The sequence below is a fragment of the Erithacus rubecula genome, assembly GCF_903797595.1.
Source record: "Erithacus rubecula genome assembly, chromosome: 1".
In the NCBI taxonomy this organism is placed as follows: domain Eukaryota; kingdom Metazoa; phylum Chordata; class Aves; order Passeriformes; family Muscicapidae; genus Erithacus; species Erithacus rubecula.
The window spans coordinates 3,302,777-3,330,629 of record NC_136658.1 but is presented as its reverse complement, the minus strand read 5'-3'; the positions used below and the strand labels follow the sequence as shown (position 1 = coordinate 3,330,629).

General features: G+C 35.9%; 1 protein-coding gene across 1 annotated transcript in view; it reads right to left on the bottom strand.

Moving 5' to 3' along the window:
- EPHA6 (EPH receptor A6) overlaps positions 1-27,853 on the bottom strand; it is a gene marked incomplete at its 5' end in the record, with an annotated part of 346,119 nt that overhangs the window by 301,805 nt on the left and 16,461 nt on the right. The window contains one exon of the mRNA XM_079308574.1: positions 17,519-17,583. Coding sequence (XP_079164700.1) covers positions 17,519-17,583 — 65 coding nt within the window. The remainder of the gene's footprint in view (positions 1-17,518; positions 17,584-27,853) is intronic.

Sequence of the window (27,853 nt, the reverse complement as noted above, 5' to 3'; positions counted from 1 at the left end):
CAGCCTCTGATGAAACCAAATAAATGCTGAGAGCTGTACCAAACTGTGTGCAGAGCTCTGTACTTGAATGTAGCTTTCAGGTGAAGTATGGGGAAAAAAATAACTTTTGTGATCCTGCAAAAGAGAGAACTTTTCACATGCCACTGATCTAAGGGATTAAGCTACAGAGAAGAGGCTCTACTATGACAGATCTGATGTTTTGATTAAACTTTCTAACCTCTTGAAGTGAAACCAGGTTTCCTGTAGAACTGTAGAGTTTTCCCTGAAGAAAGGTCTCCATGTAAATTCTCACTACAATAAATCTTGGTTTTGAAATGTCAGATTAGAAACGTGAGTGTGGGATTGCAGCTCTTGTGGAAAGGCAGATCATTATAAAAAATGTAATGATGCAAGAATGGAAGAGAAAAAAATAAGCTTTAACCAAGATTTAAGAGCTTCTTAATTCCAAATGTGAGTCCACTACTGGCTGACCCTAAGGCAGCTTGCAGTGAGATAAACCACTTCTTTTTTTTGTTGCATTTCCCAACTAAGATTTGATCTTTTTCATGGGAAGAATTTGCCATTATATCATCAGCACTATGTTCACCTCTGCAAACCTGAAAGGTTAAAACCTGTGTGCTTTACAGAAATATCAGGTAAGCTGAACCCTTTTGGAGTTACAGAGGAGAAATCCATAGGAGAAGAGAAATGAATCTCCCAGGACAACTACAGCTCCACCAAGGTTCTACTCTTCCTGCTCTGGAGAACTGCCTGAGAAACTCTGTAAATTAATAAAGGCAATAATAATAATCCCACAGAAGATCTTCCTAACTGATGCTCTGACACAGAATCAAAGCCCACATGGTAAGTATCACAGCCTCAATTTGAGATTATGTTGCAGAAAAAGCCCAAAGTTTTATGAGGTTATAGAGCATAGAGATTCACCCTTGTCAGGAGTTCTCTTCTGTGATGCTATTTACAATCAAAATGGCAAAAGCATCTTAACTTGATCAGGACAGAGACATTACAGCTGTACACCTTAGACCCAGTCCTGCAGCACTGGAAAAACCTTTAAGTGTCAGTTTGTTTTTTTTTTAATGCTTGAACTTTGCATCTTTTGCCTTCCTTTTTATGACAGATAATGAATATAAGCTTTGTATCAAGTCATTTTGATAAGAAAAAAAGCCCAAACAGGTCAATGATGTTAGGTGGAGATTGTTTCACAAAGAAGGGAAAAATAAGCAACTTGTCATTTGTTCAAATGAGCTGTTTGTTCCCAAATGCTGTGGGTCACTGGGTCAAAATCAATCACTGTGTGTATTCATTCAGGTATCTATGCACCTTTAAGCACTACATGTCACTACATCACATAAATTTAAAAACTTTTACAGTGGTAACAGAAAGGTTGATAAAAAATGCTGTGCTTTCACTTTTTTTTTTTTTTTTTTTTTTTTTGGTTTAAGTCTGGAGGCAAAAGAATAGAGAAGAACTGACAAGAAATGTCCTTAAACAAATGAGTTTATGTAGGCAGAATATTTTTCTTTTTGATGTATTAATTATAGAATCATCCAGACTGGAAAAGACTTTGCAAAGTCACCTCTAGCTCAAACCAGGATCAAACTACATTGCTCTGGGTTTTGTCCAGTCAGGCCTCAACACCCTCCAAAGATGAACAATCTTCAGATGAACTGAAATTGAGCATTTTAGTTTCTTATTTGTATGTCAATAATGGCAATATAAATGTCATATTTTACAGGTAATTTATTCCTTTAATTGAAAAAAAATCTCCCAGCATTTCCAAGTGTCCCATGGTATTTTGGTAAAATTAAGTTCCAGTATCCATGTTCCCAAAAGAGTAATTTTAATTAGATACATTATTTTTATTCCTTGACCATAAAACTTTACAAGGTTAATATTTATCTGGATGAACATTTCTTGATATCAGCTTTCTTCTCCAACAAGGCAAACTGATCAGAATTGTTTCCTGGTAAAAAGCATAACAAGTAATACAGGCAGTTAATTACTTCTTTGATGAAGCTGCTTTTCAAAAAGAAAAAGAGAATTTCTTTGGATGAGGATATAATCAAGAAACAGAAAATAGTGTTTTTCTTCTAGAGCACCCAAGTCATCAGCATTCATCCAAAACCAACTTTCTGGTTTTTTCTCAAGACCCTATTTCTAACGCACCTGGCAATGTTTTAGTGGGCTTGCTGTCATCTTTTAAAATCTGTTTTTTATGGTTGTGATTTCTTTTCATATGGTGATTCCATTTCTCTTTTTTGCAGACCAGCAGAATAATCTGAAAAGGCTCCTTAGCCTCCAGTTCCTTACTGGTGTTTCCAGTGGAGTGTGACTGGTTTGATAAATGCTCCCAGTAATTTTATGGTTTCTCTTGACTTTCTTAGGAGAGCAGCAGTGGTGAGTAACAAATTGTATGAGTAAACATGAATCATAATAGAGAGCACAGTGTTTCACAGATGAAAATAATCCTTCTGTTTTGGTTTCCTGAGAAGATTCAGCAACAAACTGATGTGGAGTGGGCTGATCTTTTCATCTTTTGGAATCCTCATGCAGGCAATAATATGCAAGACTCTTGTTAAATATGGAGAACAGAAGGATGTGAAATGAAACTATGGTAAAACAACTTTTGACTTGTGGCATAACCATGGGTATAAAGAGAAAAGACACCCATTACATGATTTTTTTGTGCTTGCCCTACAAAATAACCACAAAATTCATTATGCTATGTAATTCCTCAACCAGTGTAGTTTGCAATAGTAATATGAAACACAATATTTGTATCAGTTACACAGGTAAAATCACAAGCATATAAAATCTTGTAAAATGTTTAAAATATCTCAAAAACTTAAATGTCAATATAATAAAAACTAATAAATGTTACCATACTCTTGGAAAGATTCCACATCTACAGAGTCTCTAGTTTAAATTATGTTGGTGAACATTTTTTTTACATCTGAACAGGAGTTTTCATTGCTCATATATACCAACTCTCCACCTGAACAATATCTTCTACATAAAAGCTGATTATTTATTTCCACACTTTTTGACCTACCTATTCTACATAGTTTAACTGACCACAATCCCATTTCTCCATAAAAATGGGAATTTTTTATAAATTAGGTATTAAAAAGGTTTTTCATCCAGCAGATGCAGATTGCTTTCAAAATTTCCATCATTCTCTTCTCTTTCCTTTCTGTGATGCCACTGAACAGATTAAATGGAGTGTTTTATCATTCTCAATTCCATCCATTGATTCATCTTTTTATGTCTCAACAGTCTAAAATAAGGAATGTTTACTGACAGCAAAAGACAGTTTGTCAAAATCCTGCCCTGCAAGGTACCTGCTGCCCTCTCAGCCTCTCTCTTGCAAAGTTAGTGATCTTTTTTTATCTCATCACTCAGCATGGGAATATTGGTAATTTTTTTTGTGTTAGGAGGAAGGACACAAACATTTACGTTTTTAAAATTTGTTCTAATTATTTCATCATCTCTTAAATTTATCAATGGGCCAAACTTCCAAAATTGTAGCTAACTCCACTGTGCCAAAATCAATTGGAGTTACCTGCCATATGATCCATTTTACTGATCTGAAAGATTTCTATCACAAAATTTATCACCTTGTCTATCTGAACCAATATACTACACTAAACATTCTCCATGATTTTTATTGATCTTTTTTATACAAACTGTCTCCCCAAAAGCAACTTGTCTGTCAAATTTATTTTAAAAATATACTTAGCTATTAAAGCTTTGTTGAAATTAATATTGTAGCAAAACATCATTTTTTACTTTACAGACCAATGTATTCCACTGTAACCTAAAATATTTTGACTATGTCTAATCTTTATTGCATTAATTTACCAACTGTCCTAAGTCATTTTCAAGCACTTTTGTATTAATTACACTGATTATCTCTAGTTTTTCTAGCAATTTATTTACATTATACATGTGATTCTTCTGAAGCACTTTGTATACCTGATAAACATTTGGCCTGATTTGCTGTATCTACTTTATCCATCAGCCTGCATAAAAAACAGAATCCTGATATATTACTCTATTTAGTAAAAAAGTCATACAAAACACCAAAAAGTAACACCAATATATACCCAGACAAGATGACCTTGCCATTCATAACTTTAAAGAAAACATTTTATTATCTGCTGACAGGAATCTTTTACATTATGACTGCTTTTTCTTAGTTTTCTTCTTCTCTTCAAAACATGACACCTTCAAAATCCCTGTATTGCTACTTCAGTGCATATTTCATCATTTAAATAGAGTACTGCCAGCCTAGTTGTCAACATCTCTGGTTCTTTATTCTCAATTCTTGAACAATTGTCCAAACCCAGCTATTTCCAAGGATTCCTGCATTCATGAGACACATGCAATATTACCTGGTCACCATGGCCTGAAAAGGGATGCACTGTTTTACTCAGTCCTGTTCCTTGAAGTGGTTACCATAATTTCCAGCATGGCTTTCATGCAAACAGTCTTGCTAACTAACAAGCTAAACATCTTTTTTTTCCCCCCCAGAAATTTCCTAGGGAGCATTTTAACATCCATTTGCTGACATCCTCTTAACACAAATGCATAGTTGTAATAAAAAAAGCACTTCTGGTTTAAAAAGTGGATGCTATCATACAGTGTCACAAAAGTGCTAAAAGACAAATATCTCTCTTTCCAAATTGTTGCTATTTGGAAAAAAGCACATTTATTTTAATATGTACTTGCATAGAGGAAGGCAAAAGTTATGTTTCAGGGGGTATGGCCAGTTTGTATTGGTTTGAAATAGGGGTTTTTTTTAAGGGTGTGCAATGCTTTAAAGATACTTTATGTATGGTACATGTTTAAGGTTTCACTGTAATGAACACAATAAAAAACCCCAAGTCCCAAACCATCTTCAAGTGATACAGCATTATTATATACATAAATATATATATATATATATATATATATATAAAAATAACATATATACACTTATATAATATAAACATACATGGGCAATAAAAAACCCTCCCAGTTAGCCTAATTCTGATGATTTGGGAGACTGGAGCAAATCTTCACTCAGTGTTTGATAAATGGTTCATTTCACTTCAAAGGCTGGCTGTAGTTGAGGGTATTTTAGAGATGCTGGTGAAAGTATAAAGATGGAGTCTACATATTTAATTGCAAGATATGAATATTTTCTAAAAAAGCAACATTTCACTATTGACTCAGAAAACTCAATCCTAATACTTATGTTAATCAATGAAGCACTTTATTATTAAATTTTGCTAGCTATGGTTTGTCTTTTTTTGTTGTTTAAAGTCCATTAAGCTGATGTCACCACAATTTCTTGGTTGTCCCATTTTCCAAATGACCAGCTGTCAGTTCCTGTGTCTGGACAGATTACAAGTGCAGCCCAGAACGTGGCAAAGGGAATGCAGAACAGATTGAACACTGAGGGGAATCTGAGCAATGCAACTAGAAGAAGAAGAAAATGCTGCAAGCCTGCTGACAGACTGGAAGGGAGGAGAAGCCAAAGGAAATGGAAAATGCAGCCAGAAAACTTGTGAGACAGCAGATACAAAAAAAAAAAAAGCCAGATTTATAACAATTTGAAAATAATGGTTATTTATAAAAGGCAGCACAGCTCAAGAATACATGATCGTGGCAAATGATCTACAGATATTTATATGAGATACCATTACTGCTATTAACAAGTCCCCAGCTAATTAAATAAATGTTCTCTGCATTTAATATAGTATTTTAATTAAGCTTTAAATAGTCATGGTTACCTAAAACATTATGAAATTTCTGCTGGAAATTTTTACAACTGTTCAACATCTTTACATGTTCTCTGCCAAGTACCATTCCTAAAATTTAAACAGCTTTGATGTATCAGTGCAAATAGAAAAGGCCAAAAATGAGAATTAAATATTCAACTTTTGTAATGAAGTGAAATTTCAAGAAATCATCAAGAAAACATATGGGAAAGAAAGCCAAAAAATCTACCCAAAGTAACTGAAAACTGTATAAAATACCCTCAGAATTGCACAGAAACAGTAATCTCCAGAAATATTTCTGGTTTCTTTGATATCCTTGACCTTATTCATAAACCACAAGTTAGAAGCTAATTCATTTCCTCTTCACTAAAATCACGGAAGAGAGTGATTTCAACAAAGTATTTTGCTTCTTAGCGTGTGGTTTAGCACTTACTGCATTTTCCTTTGAAAATATTACAGTTCTACATAGCAACTACAACATCTGTATTTAGTTTTAGCTAAATTTAGATTTCCAAAAGCATCCTCTAGTTGATTTTTAACCCAAAATCTTAATAACATACTTTTCCATAATTTTACAAGAACTAAAATTACGAAATCCTGTTTAGTCAGAATATATAATTAAGTATTTTAACCTCAATACAACCTACATATTAGCAGGATGTAGGTTACAAGTTGCACACAACTATAAAATTTTATTGAAATGTTCACTGAACATTATAGTACTAGGTGATTTTGGACTACAATTCATATAAATATTAAATCATTCTTGTACTGCATTGGTTGGTGGCAAGTGAACTAAGGCAACCAAAGGAAGGTTGTTTTTTTTTTTACTTACTCCCAACACATCACTACTAGTTGCTTTACTTTGTGAAAATACAAATAATGATATTAAAAAAGACAAAAATCCACCTTTTTTAATGGAACAGTTGAAGAGGACAAGTCAAATTAGTTTTCTAGGTCTCTATCCTTTCTGTAACAATGCAGTTGACCATAGCTCTATTTTATAAATTCATGCTGTTATTCTATTTTTGTCATTTTACCAACCAAAGCTACAATTCATTACCCTTAGTAAATGCTCCTGTGTCTAAATTTCTCTTCTGAAGAAGTTCTGTCATTTTTCTGACTAACTTTAACTCTGTGGACATAAAACACGTGATGAGAATTTTAAAAAGTCCTGCTATGTACAACAGTACTATCCAAAAAAGGGATAAATATGATAGCAGTGAAAAACCTGCCTCAACACTTTATAATAAAGATCCAAACTTTACTATTACACAAAATTTCTTATTGCTTGTGATTAATTTGATATCCCTTTATTTTACTGTATATTCATTCATAACTTGAAAATACATGCAGGAAGTGACAGTACTCCAAGGGAGTCTAGAGATACAAAATGTAATAATCACAGATTATAAATGATCTCTAGCTGAGGCAACCAGGCTGTAGATTCAGGATGATTCCCATGAGGAGGGAATATTCAGATCAAAGCCACTGCAGTAACTCTTACCCTGTTATCCTGGCTCTTCTGCAGCAGTCAAAGCAAAAAATCCTTCAACCTTATAAACAGTCTTCAGCATATAAAGCAAAAAAATTATGAAGAACAATACATTTTCCCTCAGGAAATTTCCTGCACTGACCCAAGTAGGAAAAAAAAATTGATTGTTTTCATGTACATCAAGCACTGACTGCATACTGTGGGTAAATCAGCAAGACTTTGAGATAAAGTCAAATTTCTCATGGCACTGCTACCTGAAATACATTACAGACAATTAGATTTTTATTGAGGTGGTTTGCTGCATGTTTGTCTTAACATACTACTATCTACTACACAAATGACTAAAGATATACAGTATTCTGCAGGTGAGTGCTTCTGAAAGAACTTCTCCATTGCATTTTTCTTTTCTTTTTCTCTTCAAGAAATGTGTAAAATTTTATAGAAACTCAGCTTTCTTTTCCAATTTTTCTGATGTGTTTTGTTTTTAGAAACAAAGGGGAAAATGCCACAGCAAGAGAACCTTGGAAATTTAAAGCTGAGGTAGGGCACTGAAGAGACAAATTCAAACACTGGATTTTACTGAGCAGCAGGAAGAGTGAAGTAAATTCCAGAATGTGCTGTGAGCTCAGAACAGGTAATTGAACAACTCCAAGTGGGCCAGAGCTGATGCAATCCCAGAGGAGTGTGGATCTAGATGCACATCTCATGTTCATATACAGTCATGACTGTATATATAAAACTCAAATGGTTGCACATTGTAGAAATAAGCAGCTTTTGAGCTCAAAACTACAGCTGCTGAAACAGTCCTGCTATATTCCATTGTGGAGAATTGAAATACTGGGAGAGAAGCAAGTGGTTTTGGAAGGATTCTATTCAGAACCCTGCTCCTAATGCCAGGGCTGGGCAATGGCTCACATCTGCTTTTTTCCCCTAATTGCTCACATCTATGACTATTCTGACACAGGATGGCTACACAAAGCCAGTTTCTTAGAAAATTTAAAAACCTTTTTTTATTTTAAGCTTCACTTCAAATGGAATTCCTCTACCTTTAAAGATCAACATGTTAAAGGTTTTTGTGAGGTAAAGTTTCAAGCATTCCACTATACAAGTAAATAACAATTAAAAAAAAAGACATAAAAATAGATTGCCAAAGGAAAGACCTCATTAGTTTCTGGATTTATATACTAAATCCTGCTCATTCCCCAGTCAGAGAGAAGCTCAGGTATGAACAAGTATTTAAATCAGCTTTGTGGAGATACCCATCTTCAAAGCCAGGGCACAGATCCTGGTTTATTTAATAACTCAGACATAATTTCATTAGCTGTGCATGAAGTGCCTGTTTTGAATTTACATGTAGACATCTTACTTGCTTTTAAGTGGTCTGAAAATATTAATTTGTTTTGGCTGCACAATGCAATTTGGTACAAAGACTTCAGAGAGCTTTTTCTCCTGGGACTGGTGTATTCATAGGAGCAAAGCTGTGCAGAAACGCAAGCAGAGTTTCTGACAGAACTCATGTCTAGGATTTTTTTCTCCTTAGATAACAAATTCAGCCTTTACAGAGCTCTTGTTGGTGTGGATTTGGTGCTGCACTGAATTGGCCACACCACTCGTGGTTCAGGTAGTGGCTTTGTTGGGTTTTGTCAAAAATCTCCAGTTTTGTTCCAATGGGCAGCATAAAGAGTCCCTCAAGACCTTCACCTGAAGCTCATGGTCCTGTTCATTGCCATAAATCAAACACTGCATTACATGGACTAGCACTGTTATCAGTTATGGCAATTCCTACACTTGATTTTATCCTGAGGAATTCTAACATTTGAGCTTCCATGAGGAAAAGAACAGAGCACATGGGATTTCATGAAGTCTCTTTAGTTCTCCTTACCAGCAGCAAAGCTCAGGATGGGGCAGTGGGCCTTCTATCAAGAGGGCAGAAAGCCCCAAGTCAAATGACTTTGGGCAGTAAGAGCAGAGGGAAAGAAACTGAAACAAGAAGAGACAAATCTTGATGCAACCACATGGGCAGTGAAAGCAATTGCCCTTAGTTATTTTGTCATGGAATGAAAAGCTAAAGCTAATCCCCTTAGCTTTCCCACATAGAAGTGGAATCCAAAACTAATCCTTTTACAGTAGCTATACCTCATGAAATGGGGTGTTTAAACAAATCCCCTTAATCATCATGGCAAGAATCAGGGAGCTGAAGTCAATCCCCTTCCTAGCCTACATGAAAAAGGGAATCAAAGCAATCTCCTTAGTTATGCTACTGTTAATAATGAACTTTATCAAGCCTTTAAATACTTTGATATAAAATTATTAGTAGCATTCTTCTGGCATGCCAAGAACCAACAGGAGGATGCAGTAACACCTATGGTACAACATTTCTGTCCAATTTTTATGAACTTTAATAAAAAGTTCTATTGCTCACCACTTCATGACCTATTGGTCACAGGCATAAGGCAAGAGTATCCATCTATCTATCAGCTGAGAGGGAAAACAAAATGTTGGAGTTCTTCCTTAAGAAAATTAAGAAAATGGGAATATTCCTTATAGCATGGAAAGCTGATGAAAACTACAAACAGACATGGAGAGAAATCACTGAACAAAGCCATATTGAGTATATCATCACATTATTCTGCTGTTGTGACTGATAACTTTGGTTTTTTTTACTTCCTCTACAATATGCCCAGCTTTTAACCCTACTAGGAAATCTAAAAGAAACATTTATTGGACTTCTTAAAAGCTAAAACAAAAGGTCAGGTAGAACACCTGTGCTCTTCAAATGCTGTTCTACATCTCAACAGCCCTTGTAATCCTTCACTTTATTTCTGCAAGTTGTGTATTATGTTTAAAACTCCTAGGATAGGATTCTTTTGATAAAATACAATGGCAGAGGATTATCCTCTTAAATCTAAAATACAGTTATAAGTTATTATCCAGAAAAACATGTATTTTATACTGGGTTCCTTTCTATTTTGTTCTCCATGGAATTCTGATTATTAAAAATAATTATGTTTCCTTATTAGCAGCCAATAGACATATATACAAATTATCTATTTTCCACTTTTTGAAGTAGATTGGTAGGATTATGTGAAAAGTATCCAATTCTGCTAGGATTGCTTACATAAATACATAATCCATGTGGTAAAGGCCTCTGTACCCACCTGGATCACTTTGCAGGATATTAAATTCTGAGAAAATTACTGCCTAAAGTGTATCTTCTTAAATCTGAAGTTTACAATTCTCTATATTTTGGACTAGCAATTTCTGCATACTTTATTCAGTTAGCTGTTCTTCAGAGAAGGGTTTTCAGGTTCAGAGGTTTGGACATCTCCTGGCAGAGAAGGCAAAGCAGAGAAGAATTTCTTCAATAACCACACTTCCAATCCAGCTGGAGTATTTTTTTTCTCACTTGGTGAGAACTCCAGTGGAGCAGAAAAACTGCTTGGATACTGTATTTTCATCCTGGCAATGGTTAAAACTCCTGGTACCCACAAATATCCTATAATCCTATAATTTAAAGCACCATCAGAACATAAATGATTTACTGCAATTTGCAAAAGGGACTCTGTGTGCCTAAGTATGTAAAAGAGGCTTAGAGAATGCTTCAAGCTTGATAATCTGCTTACTTCTCTGTAATTTTAAAAATTCATTCCATGTATTTAAACATCTGTAAAAGGTTCAAAAGTAAAGTTGGCATAGTTTGAGGTTTTTTTTTTTTTAGACTTCTTTTCTGTTAAGTCTAAGTAAAGGCTTCCAATATAAGGTCAGGCTACTGCAAATCCTTAAGAATATATTAATTCTTTTGTTTTTCATTATACATAGGAGACACACTTTTAGAATAATAATTATTCCTGGCACTAAAAATGATAAAAAGAAAGCAGCAGTTTGGTTAGAGTTGCCCTAAATTACTGAACACAGCATCTAAGTAAAAAGCAGCAACTGGTTGTGAGACAGTAAAATATCTTCTGCTGCTGCAAATTTAACCTTTCCTCTTGGAAAAAAAAAAAAAAAAAAATTGTGACTTTGGAACAATTCAGAGAGATTTCTTTTCAGAATACCGAGATATTTATCACCTACTTTAACATTTATGAGACCATTTCCTAAGCACACAGGAATTTCAAAGGGTATTTCCCAAGAGTTCAGTGGAGCAGTTCTGAAGTCTCTGAAAATACAATGGCTCAGATAAAGAGGTGTTCAGTATGCACCTGGTATTTCCATAAATACTGCATTTCTTCCACTTTATTTTGTTCTGGCTTTTCCTTGATTTTTTTACTGAGGGCAACACTCAGTTGTGAGCTCCATGTGTCTGCACAATGAAGGCTGAATTATAACAGAAAATATATTTAATTTGCAATATACATATGAGTGAATTTTTTTTTAATTTCAGAATATTTGCATGATAGAAACCATAAAATTCTGGAATCCAACACTGCTAAAAAGATGTCCAACCAAACTTAAATCAACCATTCTTCCTCCTCTAACCCACTGTGTTTTCCTTCTCAAAATACAATTCCTTCTCTACAAACAAACAAACAAAACAGACAAACAAACAAACAAACAAACCTGAAACTTTTGTTTTCTCCTTCCTGCCCTTTTGGGTAAGCCAAAATATTTTAAACTTGTGAATGCAAGAGGTGAATGTGCAGCCTACACAGACTTAAAAGTTATTTTTTGTGCACTGAGTGCATCAATGTGCAACTCATGCACAGTACTCTTATTTATTTAAATTTCCAACCAGTTTATTTAAAAAAAACCCGAAACAGAATTAGCATTCATACTTTGAGGCTGCACAACTGAAATACTTACATATTTACTGTTCTCCACCAATTAGAATGGTTCTCACACCTAAAATAAGAAACTTAACAGAAAATAGAAGTACTGCTACTGCCACTCTTTGCCCATTTTTCCTATACAATATGCAATTTACATTGAAAAATAATCAATATATACAATAAATTTTGCCTTTACTAGAAGTATGTATGTACACAAGACTATTTGAATTAAACAGGAATGGAAAATTAATGCAAAAAGTATATGCAACATTACTATCAGCAAGTTCAGATTTACCACACAATACACTAAAAATACAATAAATTGTATTTGGTTGAGCAGTTCAGAGACTGCTTCTAATGCTGTACTATTACAGATTATATATGAGCTGTAAGTATATTGCTGTTCTGTACTGGAGCATACAAATTTGTTTGTAATCCTCCTCCATTATATCTGCTTCCCTGAAAGTGGTTTGTAGATTTGTATTTAGTTTTTGTTTGTTTGGGAGGTTTTTTGGTGGTTTTTTTTTTTTTTTCTGGGAGGTTGAGGTTTTTGGTTTTGTCATTATTTAGATTAGGAATGGTTTAGATCTGTGACTGCACAGTGGCAAGCACAGAGGGCCAAAAATGTGTTTGCTGTATCCAAATAACAACATGGCCATGTATTGAGTCAAGCCTCTGTGGAATCTGCAATAAGATGTTCCACACAAAAATAATCAAGATACAGTGCAAGTGTATGTACAAAAAACTGATGCTATCTCATTACAGTTCCTAGCAAATTTTGTGAATTTACCTATTTCTGATGATCATGCTACCATCCATCCATCTCAAATACCCAGCACAGCCACAGCTAATCCTGTGGCCAAAGGGTTTTCCAAGAAAATTAAGATTTTTTTGCCATTTTACCAGGAAATACAGGCAAAACATAAACATTTAGACATACACCCATCTACCTGGACACTGACAGCTCCTGGGACATTCAGTTCTCAAGGAAAGCTTTTATGGTCTAAGAGATGCTTCTAAAAGAAACATGGAAAATGGACTCTCACAAGCAAGTCATCTCATATGAGCAACTGCAACTCCTTTAAGAAAGCTTTCCTAGGCATTTAACTGGATCATGGATATGCCTAATTGTTTAATCTCTGCAGAGGGAAATTAATCTCAAAAAATTTACCCTTTGATTTAACCTTTTTCCTCAAATAATGACTCGACTGTCAAAAAGGATTCTAAATATGGCATTGCAGAGGATGGTTTCTGATTATGCCCAAATTACAGCACAAATACGTGACTGCCAATATTTTTTCTTAATGTCATCTCTGTAAATTCCCCATCTTGTGTGAAAATCTGATTTGCTTCCTTCCCTTCCCTTCATCCCTGTTAAATGTTCTGACAGCTAAATCCCTACCTTTTATTAAAGATCTTATTAAAACCACAGCCCCTGTAACACCTCTGAAATTCTGCTGGTGAACTTTCACAGATGTAGCTACATATCTTTACCACAGCTGAACTGATGTAATAGGGGGAAGAACTTGGACTTTCAGATGTTTGGGGCTTTTTTTTACCTACAAAAAATCATCCCCAGTTCAAACTTTGCTTCTTGCTACTCCTGCAACATCTCCCCACACAGGTGCAGTTGTCTGTTCCACAGGCTGTTCAGAGTGTGCCCAGGTGGCCAAGGATGCCAGTGGCATCCTGAAGCAAGAGCAGGAATAGCGTGGCCAGCAGGAGCAGGGCAGGGACTGTCCCCCTGTCCTTGGCACTGCTGAGGAAACAATCTGAATCCTGTGTCCAGTTTGGGGCCCTGAGAACAAGAAGGACATTGAGGGAATGGAACATGTCCAGAGAAGGGAATGGAGCTGGGGAAGAGCTGAAGTGTTATGAGAAGCCACTGAGGGAGCTGGGGGGTTCAGCCTGGGGAGAAGGAGGACAGAAGGGACCTTATCATCCTCTAAAACCACCTGGAAGGAGATGTAGCCAGGCAGGGCTTGGTCTCTTCTCCCAGGGAACACGGCAGGGTGAGAGGAAATGGCCTAAAATTGCACCAGAGGAGGTTTAGATTGGATATTAGGAAGAAATTCTTTCCTGTGAGGGTGGTGAGGCCCTGGCACAGGTTGCACAGAGAAGCTGTGGCTGCCCCATCCCTGGAAGTGCTCAAGGACAGACTGGATGGTCTGAGGTTTGAGCAATGTGGTCCTGTGGCATCCTGCCCATGGCAGGGACTTGGAACTGGACAATCCTTGAGCTTCATTCCAACCCCAGACATTTTATGATTCTATGGCAGAAATTTATCAGGACTGGACAGGCCCTTACAGACAGCAGTCCCCAAACCACAGCTTCTGAGCAAACTTTGCTCATAAAATTGTGCTGCAGTGATTAACACAATGGGAAATAAATAGAATTTATTTAAAGTTATGTTGAAGACAGAAGGAAAAACTCCACCAGCTGCAGTTGAACAAAGTATGTTATTATATTAGCATTACTGCTGATGTGACACTGCATTTCAGTTGGACTTCCAGGTTTTTTCATTTCTTTCCTAGTACCTAACTGTGTCCCCAAGGTCAGCAAACTGACTATGGTTAGAATGCTGGATTTTGCTTCACATGCACTTGATCAGCTGACAGTGCCCACTAGCTCCCATTCAATCCCCTACTGAAACACATGAACTTGTGTCATCCTGTTCTCTGCACTAATCAAGAAAACCCAAAGCTCTGTTCTGTATTTTCAAGGTTATGGAGTGACAGCTTGATGAGTGAAGATCTCCTTTCATACCGCATGCTTTTTCATAAATCAATGGGGCACTTTGAACTATCATCCAAAGAACAGAGGAAGTATCAGATGTGTCCATTATTAAGGTAGAAATTTTAGACAGCCCATCACTAAGAAGCTAAACTGGAATCAACAAAAGTTGATGCTATTGACCTCAGAGATATTAATGTTTTATGCTGCATTTTTGTAGCTCTAAGCACTAAATTTATTACCTGTTCAAAATACACGGAAAAATAAAACCACATTTGTTAGGAAAAGCTACTGCATTCTCATGCTTCAGGAAGGATGCACAAATAGCTGGGAAGAAAATTTTAAAACAAAATCACATATTATATTCCCAAGACACGGATAAGACAGTTATCTTTGCAGCTCAATGATGACCAAAACTGCTGAAAGCTTACAAATATTATCCAATTTTACAAAGATTATATCATGAATGTACTATAAATAAAATGTCTGGGAGGCAAAGATTAAGATTCTGCAAATTCCAAAAGAACCTCCTGATTTTTTTATCCCACTTCACCCCATCCTGTTTAAAATCTCTAAGGCATAATCAATATTACCCAAATCCCCAGCATTATTATTTCAGTTGCTCTTTAATTTAATGGAAACATTCCTTGTGACTGAGTATGCCAGTAAATTTATTATTTCTGCTAATGTCACAGGCTCAAGAAAACCCATCATCCCATTATCCTAACATTTTATCATGTATATCAATATATCAATGACATGTTTCTTACACACATAAACGCTACATGAACACTTTAAAAAGAGTTTGATTAAAGTAACACACTAGATTTCAACAGCATCTGAACAATAATTTCTTTCAAAAAACACCAACAATTCAAAACTTGTCATTCTCCTTCAGGAAACAAGAAAATCCTAATGTGCCCATCATGGGACAAAACAGATTCTTATCCCCACAGTGATAATCTCAATCATACCAGTGATTGTGCCATATTCTGGATTATATTAGGATACAACTCAGATTAGGTAGCACTGTGGATATAAATCACCATTCCTGGAAGTGTTAAAAAGTGTGTGAATTTGGCATTTGGGGACGTGGTGAACACAGAGGAGTTGGGTTAACAGTTGGACTCAGTTACCTGAAAGGTCTTCTCCAATATAAATGAGTCTATGATTTCATGCTACAAATCACTTTTCTCCCCTATATTTACTCCAGCTCCTTTTTTCCCCCAAACCACTTTGTACATTTTTGGGAAATATTTTAATAATTGAATCCCAGGTTCTTACTGAAATGTAAACTTCTTTATGTATTCTAGTAAGTGCTGCCAGTTCTTAATATGCAGCAGAGGCCCTAAGACACCCAAAACACTGCAAAACAATTGTTTAGGGCATGTATGATCAACCAAAAAATACATGTAATAATATCTGTGTTCTAAATTACTTGGAGTGCACACGTTTTTGTGTTTGTATACTGTGCCTAAAGCTTTTAAGAATTTACACAATAACTGCAATTATATTTTATGTTTTCCAAATGTACTGTGCACTTCAAGGGAGCTCATCCCAGTGCTCAAGCAAAACATTCCTCACTGGATTTTCTCATCATGGTAGATGACAGTCCTTACTTTTTCCTAGAGCAAAAATTCCTTGATTCATTTCTCATTGTGGTGTATGACATTATTTGCCTTGAATGTGATTTTTAAAAGAAATAAAACTTTCAGAATTATAACTCAGCATGAGAGTGCATACAAAATGTAAAACACAGAAGGATCTGTGAGAGATGGAAATTATTCCTAGGAATACAAAGAAAAAGGGTAATCTGTAAAGTTGAAACAGGCTGAGATTAAGAAATGTCATATTGTTTGAAATCCCCGAAGGCAAAGACACAGAAGGCATTTTATAAAAACAGATTATGAAGGTGCTGAGGGTAGACAGTTTCTACTTCCTTCTGGAACAGAACATGGCAAATAAAATGACTGAAAATGGAACAAGATGTTTCTCTCTGAGCTCATTTCAGAGAAGCAAGTCATTATATGCCTCATACACAAGAATCAAGAGATAATGCAAGATAGTATAAAAATAATTCATATACAGTATGTACAGTGACATCAGAAATACAAGTTGATGCAAAACATGTTAAATGCTCCAGAACAGAGCATTATCTTATCTGGGTGGAAAGAATAAAACCAGGTTCTGAAATTGCCAGACTGGCAAAGCACTGATGGTTGAACTTTATGGTGTAAAAAAGCTGCTCTACCCCATGCTCACTGTCCCCAAGGATAACAGACACTATTAATGTTTTCATTTTTCTGATTTAGGCAATCTGATACCATATTATCAGAGGCTAAATTCTATACTGGTTCTCACCTAAACCATAAAATTTTTGTTCCAATTTGCAAACCAGAAAATTATTTTTACTTTTGTTTCACAAAAAAAAGGTCATAATACATTCCTCCAGCATAGGAATTTTTACATATGAAACTTTATGATGTGTAACAGTTAGAATTGGATTTAAAGGAAGATAGATACTTAGTATTCAGAAAAGCAAGAGAAGGACATAATAATGTGTACTCATGTCATTCTTGCATCTGTAATTCCTACTCACAACACAGGCAGCTCCAGTCCCAAGAACAACTAAAATCTTTCAGACAAGTCTATATTGCAAGAATATCCACCCAGGATATTATACAAGAGCCATTAACTTTCAGAGTGTCAAAATGCCAAAATCCAGACCAAAAAAACCAAAATGGTGAGAGACTTACCCCATTTAAAGGAAATGTTTTCCATCCTAGTTCTCCGAGGGCAGTTGTAGTATCAAGTAACACAACTGAAAATGGAAAAAGAAATGTTGTTTTTGGTATTGCCTGGGTTAGACACAGCAAAGCATTAAAATAGGAAGTACTGAACTTTCTGTGCTAGCCAGGTTTATTTGGGCTTTCATGGATTGCATTTCTTACCTAAAAAATGTCTCAAAACTCATAAAACCCCCTAAATCTATTGCAGATAACATTGCCAAATCACAGTACACTACTGATGTTTAACCATGAAAACATGCTGATCAAACATGCACATTTCTGCAACCCCTTGCCTGGAAATCTGGAAAGTCTGCAGCATTAAAGGTAATAAAATACACAGTTTCAAAAGCAAGATTTTTTAAATGAAACCCATAAACTTCCCAGAAATAAAGTTATGTAATTTATAAATTGAGAACACAGGAGGACAAACTACTTCAGTTTCTCTCTGGGATGGAGTATCACAGTGCTAATATCTGCTGCATATATTTTGCATCACTTCTCTCATATTCATGTTGGGTTTTCTGATATATGATAGGATGCACAGTATTATATATAACAAAATGTTTCTGCATTATTTTAATGCTAAATTACATTAACTTCCTTTTTACTTCCATTCACTGATGCTAAACAAAATACATATAGCACATGAGACATTTTACCCACAGGTACTACTGCCCTCTAATGGAATTGTTTCATCCAACCCTCTAACTTCAGAAATATGTATTAGGATTTAAACACAAAATTAAATACTATACAGGGCAGTTTTTTGTAATTATTGAGTTGGTGTTTTTTGACTGCTGAGTTCCTTCTTACATCCCACTAATTCCAGTTTTCCTTTGCATGGTTAAATGATGGGAAAAAATAATTAAACAGTTTGAAACATGATCCCACTATCCACACATCTGCAGGGTTTACATTGCAGTGTGCTCTCTTCCACCTCTTGTCTGTGCAAATAATCAATGTACAGCTATCTATAATGTGTTTTTTATAAAGCAGTACAGCAGCAGCAGAAGCCAGGTCATGTTCTTCTGCCTTATGGAAAAGGCACCTTGGCAAGGATACTGAACTTGGCAGCTTATTAGAGAAAACCTGACCCAGCATCTTCCCTTCTCTTTTGTACTGGTGACACTAAGAGCTCCTCTAGAGAAGTTTGAATGGATGGTGACTTTTAACCTGAACCTGAAGTTTGCTGTCTTGTCAACAGACTTACAGGAAAGCGAAAAGCTCAACATAAGCCACATAAAAGCTTAATGGTTTATGTAAATAAATGATGGCATTTTAAAAATATATTCAACAAAGAGGAGTATTCTGCTCTCCCCTTCTTCACCACTTCACTGTATGAAGCTTTGTGAATAATGTGATTATAAATTACCATTTTTTACAATCCCTATTTTACTTCTTTTAAAAATAATCACTATCCTCATTGAGACTATTGCTGTCTTCCACTTGCTTAAAAAGCTGTGATTTACAGCTGTCATAGTATTTTATAGTTGTGTCAGGCTACCATGCTCTTGTGGAAGAGTCAAAAAAGCATCTTCCCAATTGACATTTTATGCAGCAGTTCCCACTGTAAAGCTTTAAGTTATGAAGTTTCCTGTGTAAAAATTTAAGTTATAATCTACTGGGGATCTGTCACCTCCAAAAACAAACCAACAAACAAACAAACAAACTGGGTTTACATATTTATTTTTCATAGAGAGGATCAACTGCTCAGCAGGTTTCTGAGAATATTTCAGTTCATCTTAGGTGTTTATTTCTTTCTTTCCATCTCTTCCCCCATCCTCCCTCCACCCAGAAAACATGGACTATTTGTTTTATACTTAGTTTCCATCTGAGTTCAAGTTATATTTTGCTCTTTGTCAAGTGCTATTCCTTTGGATCTGCAGGCTGAAATAAATTTTTCTACGAGCAGCATTAGGATTTGAAATGTCATTTCAGTTTTACAGTTTTTGTGGTAGCAAGACTGCAATTTAATAAACATCATCCAGGTATTCAAAATTAATACTTCTGTGGAACAAGAGCCAAAATACAGAAAAGAAAACTAATTCATTTATTCAGTGGTGCCTGAATTAATTAATTCCTTGCCTGAACTAATCAAGTACTACTTGAAGGCTCAAAGCTATATGTTAAAAAATTAAAAACTAGAGTAAATTCATCACTGAAAGTATATTAAGTTTAGATTTAGTCAAGCCATGATCTAATAATATTCCTCACATACATTTACCAAATAATTCCCAATGAGTAATTGAGTTTTCTTAAAATACAATTTTTGATACTTTTGACATACCAAGACTCTTGACTGCTCACGTATTCTTGCCTGTAGCTACCAAATGTGTAAGAACTGGAAAATCCAACCAATTGGACAATTCTCTAACTGGAGAATTCAAACAACCAACTACTAACCAGAACTAGAAAGGTATTACCTTCAGGGCCAGAAATGAAAACAAAAATGAAAATATTGTCTTTCCAACAGCACTTGTATTACAAGACATAAAATAATCATCAATCAAAAATGTGCAAATGCTGAAAGATCAAGTAAACCTTATGTTTATGCAAACACAAACTCCAGTGAAGCTGTGGATTCAACAGGGTGAATACAAATGAGGACACAGATAAAGCAATAAAATGTTTGCACACTTCAGAGGTTTGGAGATGTCTACATGTCTTGAGTGCGGGACAGAGACACCCAAGCTATCTATAAATTAGATGATTAAGAAGCAGCCTATGCCCTGATGGCAGACAAATCTGCACTGCTAAGGAGCTTCCAACTCTCAGCTCTTATGGCAGAAAATTCCCTCTGCCAAAGAGCTCCAGGCTAAGAGAAATGCCAGCATGTAAACATCTGAATTACACACAGGAGTGGAGGCTTCCCCTCTGCCTGCAGGACAGGGAAAGAAGTTTCAAAAGAACTGGAAATTCATATGCAAAGAGACTAAAAAAGATGGTGGGCACTACTTTTAAAATGCTTAAAATGAGAAAATTCCCTAAAATGCTAATGGGATCATGAAATCATATTTATTGACCCTTGTTCCTACATTTACTTATTTATGATCCTTTGTATGCCACAAAAAGCTCCATCCTTCTTAAAAAAAATGAAGAGTCCATTATGAACAAGCTATTAGCTGCCAGCATAAACAGAAGTGTGTCTGGAACTGCTGCAGTGAATATTTTATGGGAAAAGCTCTGAGTACACTGGTTGAGACTCAGCAATGTTATTGACATTTGTGACATCCAACTTCCACTTTTAGCAGACACTTTTCTGAGGTGATGCCTCTAAAACTTGCCCCATGAACAAGAGTTTAGGTCTGCCATTACAAAGTCATGTCAAGATTCAAACTGAACTCAAAGACCCTTTAAAAAAAAACTCTTTGGATAAAAAAAGAACTCAGATTTAGCACTTGAATGTTCTTTCTTAAATAACTGAACTGGAGATGCTAACACTTGCCCAACAATAAAATAGAGATTTAAACATACACCTGTAAGCTTATTGTTTAATTAACTGCACATTTCATTCTCAGAAGTGTTTAGCTTTGTTTTCCAGCACATACTTTATTAATATATATTGTATAATTATTACTCATTATGTCATACTGAGCTTCAGTGTCCTTTTTTCTGGACATTATCTTACACTGCTATTATTAGACTTTACAACCAAATTAATCTTTTCAGAGGTTTACCTTGTCCCAAGGAAACTGTTTTACCTAAAATTATGATGAGCCGAGCTCCTAGGATTGACAGGGTGGAATTTGAATTTACATTCCAAAATAATCTTCTAAAGATGAACTCTGCAATCATGTCTGTACAACTAAGGAAAAAAGCCTTCCAAATATTCATTTCACCAATTTATTTTCTTCTTTTTTCACACATCTCCAGACAGAGTATGTGTAAATTAACACAGTTAATACAGGATTTTGGCCAAATTCTTGGAATCACAGTCTGATATAGGATCACCCAGTTTGATGGGCTCATTTTAGACACTTCACTGTTACTTCTAGAGTGGGTACAGCCCAAGATTTGAAAGGAAAGCAGATCCATACACAGACATTAATCTCTAAAGACAGCACTAATGACTCAGAAACATCTCATCTGTACTGTGTAAAGGATACCCCAAAAACTCCTGAAAGTTTCAGCAAGGAGGCATTACAGATGACCCCCAGAAATTAGCAAAACTGGCACCTTTTTTTTTTTTGTCCCTGAGAACTTTATTATTGACTGCAAAGTTTATAAAGCAAACACAGCTTTTGAAGTCTCTCACTTCCAGCCCTCAAGAGAATTATTGCTCTCTTCTGAAGTGTCCAAACTCTCTTTCAGGTTTTATGAGTTTTTTCATTTTAAAAAGAGGATCACATGCAGTATTCTGAAATCATTCCTTTTAACAATATATATTAAGAGTCCTGGCTATTTTTATATCTTGTTTATATATCCAAGGTCACATTAGCCTACTCTTTGCTGCAACAATGCACTCACAGTCTGTTTCTACTCTAAAAGATCACTTTCCTGTACAGATGCACTCCTTTTCATCATTTTACAGTCTGGATTAAGTTTTTGCTCTTAAATGTACAAAAATCCACTTGTTTATACTAAAACAAGTTCCATTTCCAAGGGCTGACCTTTACTAAGTGATAAAGGCTCTTCCCTGTCTACACATTCTCCTTCTTTCTTTACTTGTTGTTCTTTTGTCAGGTATTGAATTTATATTTATTTTCATGTTTTCACGAAAAATGTTAGAATATTGACTGTAGATAACAAATATCTCAAATTCTGTGATTTAACAGTCACTAAAACGACTATAAAGCTTCTTAGATCTCAGGGGTTTTTTTAACCTATTTAGTAAAAAAATTAAGCTTTTAACTGTCAGAAGACTGTCATACTCTGTTTTAGCATAAAAAAATCTCAACATATTACTGCTGTGGCTTGCCTGCCTGAGGAAGACACAAAGAAGAAGGGGATCTGCAATATCCAAGTTACCCTGGTAATTAACGTGCAATCAACTGGGAAAAGTTATTTAAATGCTTGGTTTTATGACCAGACCTGTTTTCCATAAACCAAATAAACTGGCATACATTATACACATATCAATTGAATCCTTTTCCATAATTTTCATTATTTTGCATGCAACAGCTATCTGGTAGAGGCAAGATTAATGAGATGCAGTAATAAAGTATGAGGAGCACCTGTTTAGATAGCAGCTCTGCCAGGGAAGTGTACAGGAGTCACAGCAAATCAGAGAGTAAACAAAGTATTGACAATGCTGTTTGCCTGAGATAAGCAGGATTAGAGCCAGCAAAACAGAGAGAGTAATCCTTCCACTCTCCTCAACATTTCCAAGAGTTTCATGTCAGACTCCAAGAAAATCCTTGCTACCCTACAATTGTAAAGAAGAGGGAGAGCTGTGACTAATTGGGAAGCTGGGGAATCTCCACTCCAGGAGGCTTTTAAAGCACCTTGAACTCAGCCAGGCCTGGTTTCTGCATAATCTTCTGTTGCCTTGGGGCACAGTGGGTGAGATAAATGACTTCTCCAAATGTGAGTTTTATAAAAATCTAGTTACCTGGTTAATGGTGCTTCCTTTTTCTTTTCAAACCCTAACTCTAACACTTGCTTTTCCAGTATTCCTGAATTCCCTGAGTCCCCAAACTCATTAAATTTACCATCAATAGCCCAGAGATGTCCTCAGCCAATTCTTTCAGGACTCTTGGAAGAGAACTATTTACACCAGATGGGGAGTACTTCATATTCTTCATGTTATAAGAAAAAAATCACTAATTTCTGATTCTCCCGATTTCAAACACATTATTTTCTGCCTCTTTCTAAAAATAGTTCAATACCATTCACTCAAATATTTCTATTCATAATGCAATAAAGAAATTCCCATTATCCTGAGTGTTGTGAGACTTCAGCTTTTACCTAACATACTTTTTATTTTCAGTTTTCTACACTACCTATTTTCTAATGTGCTAATTTCCACATGTATCCTCTCTTTTCCATTAATTATGAGAAATGCTTATATTTCTAATTTCTGTTTTCATGTTACTGGCAATGTAGGCTGAGCTATTATTGAAAACTGGCCTTTTTATACTTATTAATGATTTACTAATCAAGAACTTTTAAAAGAAATTTCCCCTTTCACCTTTCTTATTCTCAGATTTGCACACTCACACAAACACTTTTAAAATTCATTTCTGATGAATGAGAACTGGCCAGAATAATTTTTCATGTACTAAACCCAACATCCTACTCATGATACATTTATCTTGTTAGTGCCAAGAAGTTTTCAATGCTATTGGATGGGGTTATATTGGATAAATGCCTGTCTTTATCCTGGTACTGTTTTATTCCATTACATGAGGTTTCCAGTGAGAATCTTCAAAACCCAATTCTCCCCATTTCTCTTTCCATACATTACATAAAGATGCTTAAGGAATAATTTACCCTCTTTCATGTTTGATTCAGTTATGTATTTCAGTTTTACTGTTTCCTACAACTTCCTTGATAGATATAATTTGAAATCCTGTGACTCTGAGAAAACAGGATTAAAACAATGGTTCTTTAGGAAAAAAAAAAAAAAGAAAAAAAATCCACCACCCACCTTTTACATTCAACCTTTTTTTTCCCAGAACACATTCTTACCTACTTCTTAGCAAGATAATTTTTTAAATGAAATGAAAATTCATCATATTTAAGAGCAAATATAATGATCCTTTCCATATGGAAAGATGCAAGTTCTCCTTAGAGGAGAAGGAGAAGGCTGCTGTAACCCTACTGCTCATCTTTCTCTGAAATGGAAACCAACATTTTCCTACCCAATGTTTCAGTTTTACTACATCCTTTTTCCATACTTCCTTTCATTCTTACTTTAAAAATCAACACAAACTCCTTTATTCTCATATCATTATTAGCATTGCCAACCATTCCAGACCCCTCAGTTACATCAGTTACACCTGTCTTTCTGAAAGTATAATTTCAAAGCAGATTTTTTTAAAAATTGGCAAGATCTAAGTTAACTTCAGGGTTTAAAGTTTCCAACTACACACATGTTTTAATGAGCATTTTTACTCTCTTACCAATGCCATTTCACTGGACAATAAGCAACTGCAATACTGTAAACATTTATCAAAATATCTGATAATCAACTGCTGCAATCTACAATTTATAAACACTTAAGACAGACACAGTTACTTTCAATAAACACAAATCTATGTACTCAAAAGAAATAACAGTCAAATTTTGTATTCTTTTTCCTTCCATTATTTTTATCCCTGTCTATAACTCTGGCAAAGATATCAAACCAGGGGGAGAAATTCAATTTATCAGTTAAAAGCACACAGTAATAGTCAATAAAAGATTCAGTCTTCCCCAGAAGGGTGGATTCCAAGTTTTATTTCACCAATACCAAATGAATCCTTGGAAATCCACTTGATCCATTCAGTGGCACCAAATTCATAGAGATCTGTCAGTGCAAAAACATGTGACAATTTCTGCACTGACATCTTTCTAGGATAATAGTTACAATTCCAAATTATAGATGGTTAGATCTTAACTACTTGTTCTGCCACACAACAGGTTATTTTTCTCTAAGACAGCTGTAAACATTTTGTATTTTGAGGTCTCCTATAGGCACTTGCTTCTCCCATGTGAGCCTTACTCATCAGCACAAGAAAAAAATAAAACTACTGAGGTAAGAAGAAATCATACTCACATCCAAAATAAATGGGCTTACCTCAGAAAAAGATGAGGCCCCAAGTTTTCCTCAGGTAATTGTGGAATGGAAAATGAGAAGGCAATGCCCTGCCTCTCCTAGCCTGTAACAGAGCTTTTTCCCCAAGAGCAGTGTCAAAGGGATTTCAGAGTGATGTTGTTGATGAGATGGGAAAGGAAAGCAGAAGGTTGTGAAATCCATCACTCAGCCAGGAGGGGTGAACTCCCAGTTAGGAATGCACCAGAGGGAGCTGAGCTCTGCAATGTCAGCCCTGCAGGACAGGAGTGAACACAGAAACGAGGCAGGCAGAGGCAGACTGCTCTGCTCTAATGTGCTGCTCACAAAGAATGAAACGGGGAAAAAGGAGATTATCTGCCAGGGAAACAATTGTTCTTACCATTGACTCAGCTTTAAGATACTCCTTTACAGCAGAGATTGCTGTTAAAATGAAGTGAGATAATTCTACACCAGAAAACACCACCAGAGCTGTATTATTTTTCTATGCTTTTGGTTTCACCTGTGTAATACAGCAAGATTAAGAGCTAACCCTGATAAAAACAGGAATCACAAAATGATGATAGGAGCCCAGCTGCTCTATTTAATAGTTTTCAATCTCCTTTGAAAATACTAATTGATATTCAATTCACCATCATGTTAATGTCAACAGTAGATTACTGGGCAGCATTTCCTAAATGAACACGAATACCTGACAGTTTTGTCAGCCCTGTTTATTAACCTAAGTATATCTTCATTAGGGAAATTAGAAACAACTGAAATTCAGACAAACAGATTTATCTTTCCTTGCACTGGTAAATGACTTGTGTGTTGAAGCCAATTCTCTTAGGTTGGGACTAATGCTAAATTTAATATTCTTCACTTTGCTGTTAACCTTTTTAACTCTGCATTCTTACAAGCAGTTTCTTTCACATCTTTTGCTTTATTACTTGTATTGAGTGGTGATAAAATGAACAAAAAGCTAATGTCACAACATCAGTAAGTGAAAAAAAACCACCTCAACACAGAAATGGTCTTGGAAAATTGTAACAATACCTATGCATAACTGTCAGGCAAACTAATTATGAAGTTAGTAACACAATGGCTATTGCTCCTATACTCCACACTTTTTGGGAATTCCTCTTTAAGGGGGGTAGTAACTCCCCACTGGAGTTCATGGGCATAATCAAACCTACCCTAGGCACCCTTTCTTCCTTGCCCTGCCCTGATCCAAAGATGCAGCCTCTCTAATAGTAAAGAATGAAATGGCATTGCAAAGGTTTGTTGCCTTTTCCCAATGCATACCTGGGAAGGTTGATACAGAAACACCTTTCAACCTCATAATCTGTCTCTTTTTAAGTGGGGTGAGAAATGTGGAGTGTGGAGTGTTCCACAGCAATCCCTTTAAAGAAAGAAGTTTTGAAGGGAACAGCTGATAATGTCACAAATAGGGACTGGGAGGACAGATGGCCACTGCTTACTCAAATAGTCACTTAATAACCATAATGAAAAATAAGCAGCTTGGTGACTCTGAGGAACAGAACAGATAAATCTTAGGAGATAAATCTTAAATCAAAGGCTGAAGCAACTGAAGTTTGTGCTTGACTGGCAGCACAGCTCTGTGAAGAGCTGGTTGAGAATCTCTGGCTCAAGAACTAAAACAAGGGACCAGTGCAGGATTCCTGGCAGAGCCATTGAGGGTGGTGTGTTCAGATCTGCAGAGCTGCTTCAGACAGGCTGAGAGCAAGAACTGGGAGTCTGAAACTCTGACCTACAGGCAAACCTGACATGGGAACAAGTGTCAGGGAAGTTGCAGACATGAAACACAAAGGAGGGTTCTTCTGCAGTGCACAGACCCACCCACTGAAGCCAACCTTTGCCACTCTCTGTACAACTCTCTCACCATCTTCTACTATTTCTGTAATTCAGCCTAACTTTTTAACTCCAGGCAGCTAAATCCAATTTTATCTATATGCAGTCCATATTTTACATCATAAAAAATGATATAGGTTCATCCTTATTTTGCAGGGAGAAAAGATACAATGCAGAAAGCAAAGCAAACATCCAACCAAGAAATGGCAGATCCTGACTTGCCTGCTTTTCCCAGCCAACAGGAAAGTTAAACTTGTCTGTATGAAGTGGTGCAGAGGGTGGAAAAGCACAGCTGCTCAATTTCTGTCTGCTGCAGAGCTGTACTCGGAACTACCACTCAAAATTCATCCACAAGACACACAAATGGGCCTCCAGAAGTGACAGGACATTTATTATTATCCATTCCAGACCTATAGCATTGCCACACAAACAGGATGAAGTTAATATTTCATACTGAAACAGAAATACATGCTCCCTGATCTCCCTAATGTCCCAGTCTCTGGTTTGGGCTGGGATAGAGGTAATTTTATTCATAGTAACTGGTGCAGTGCTGTGTTTTGGATTTTGTATGGGAATAATAAAGGTAGCACAGCAATGTTTGGGTTGTTGCTGGGTGATGCTCACCCCAAGCCCAGGACTTTTCACAGTCTCATGCTTGGCAGTGCTAAAAAGCTGGGAGGGGGCATGGGCAGGACAAGTGATCCAAGCTGGCCAAAGGGATATTCCATACCCCAGAA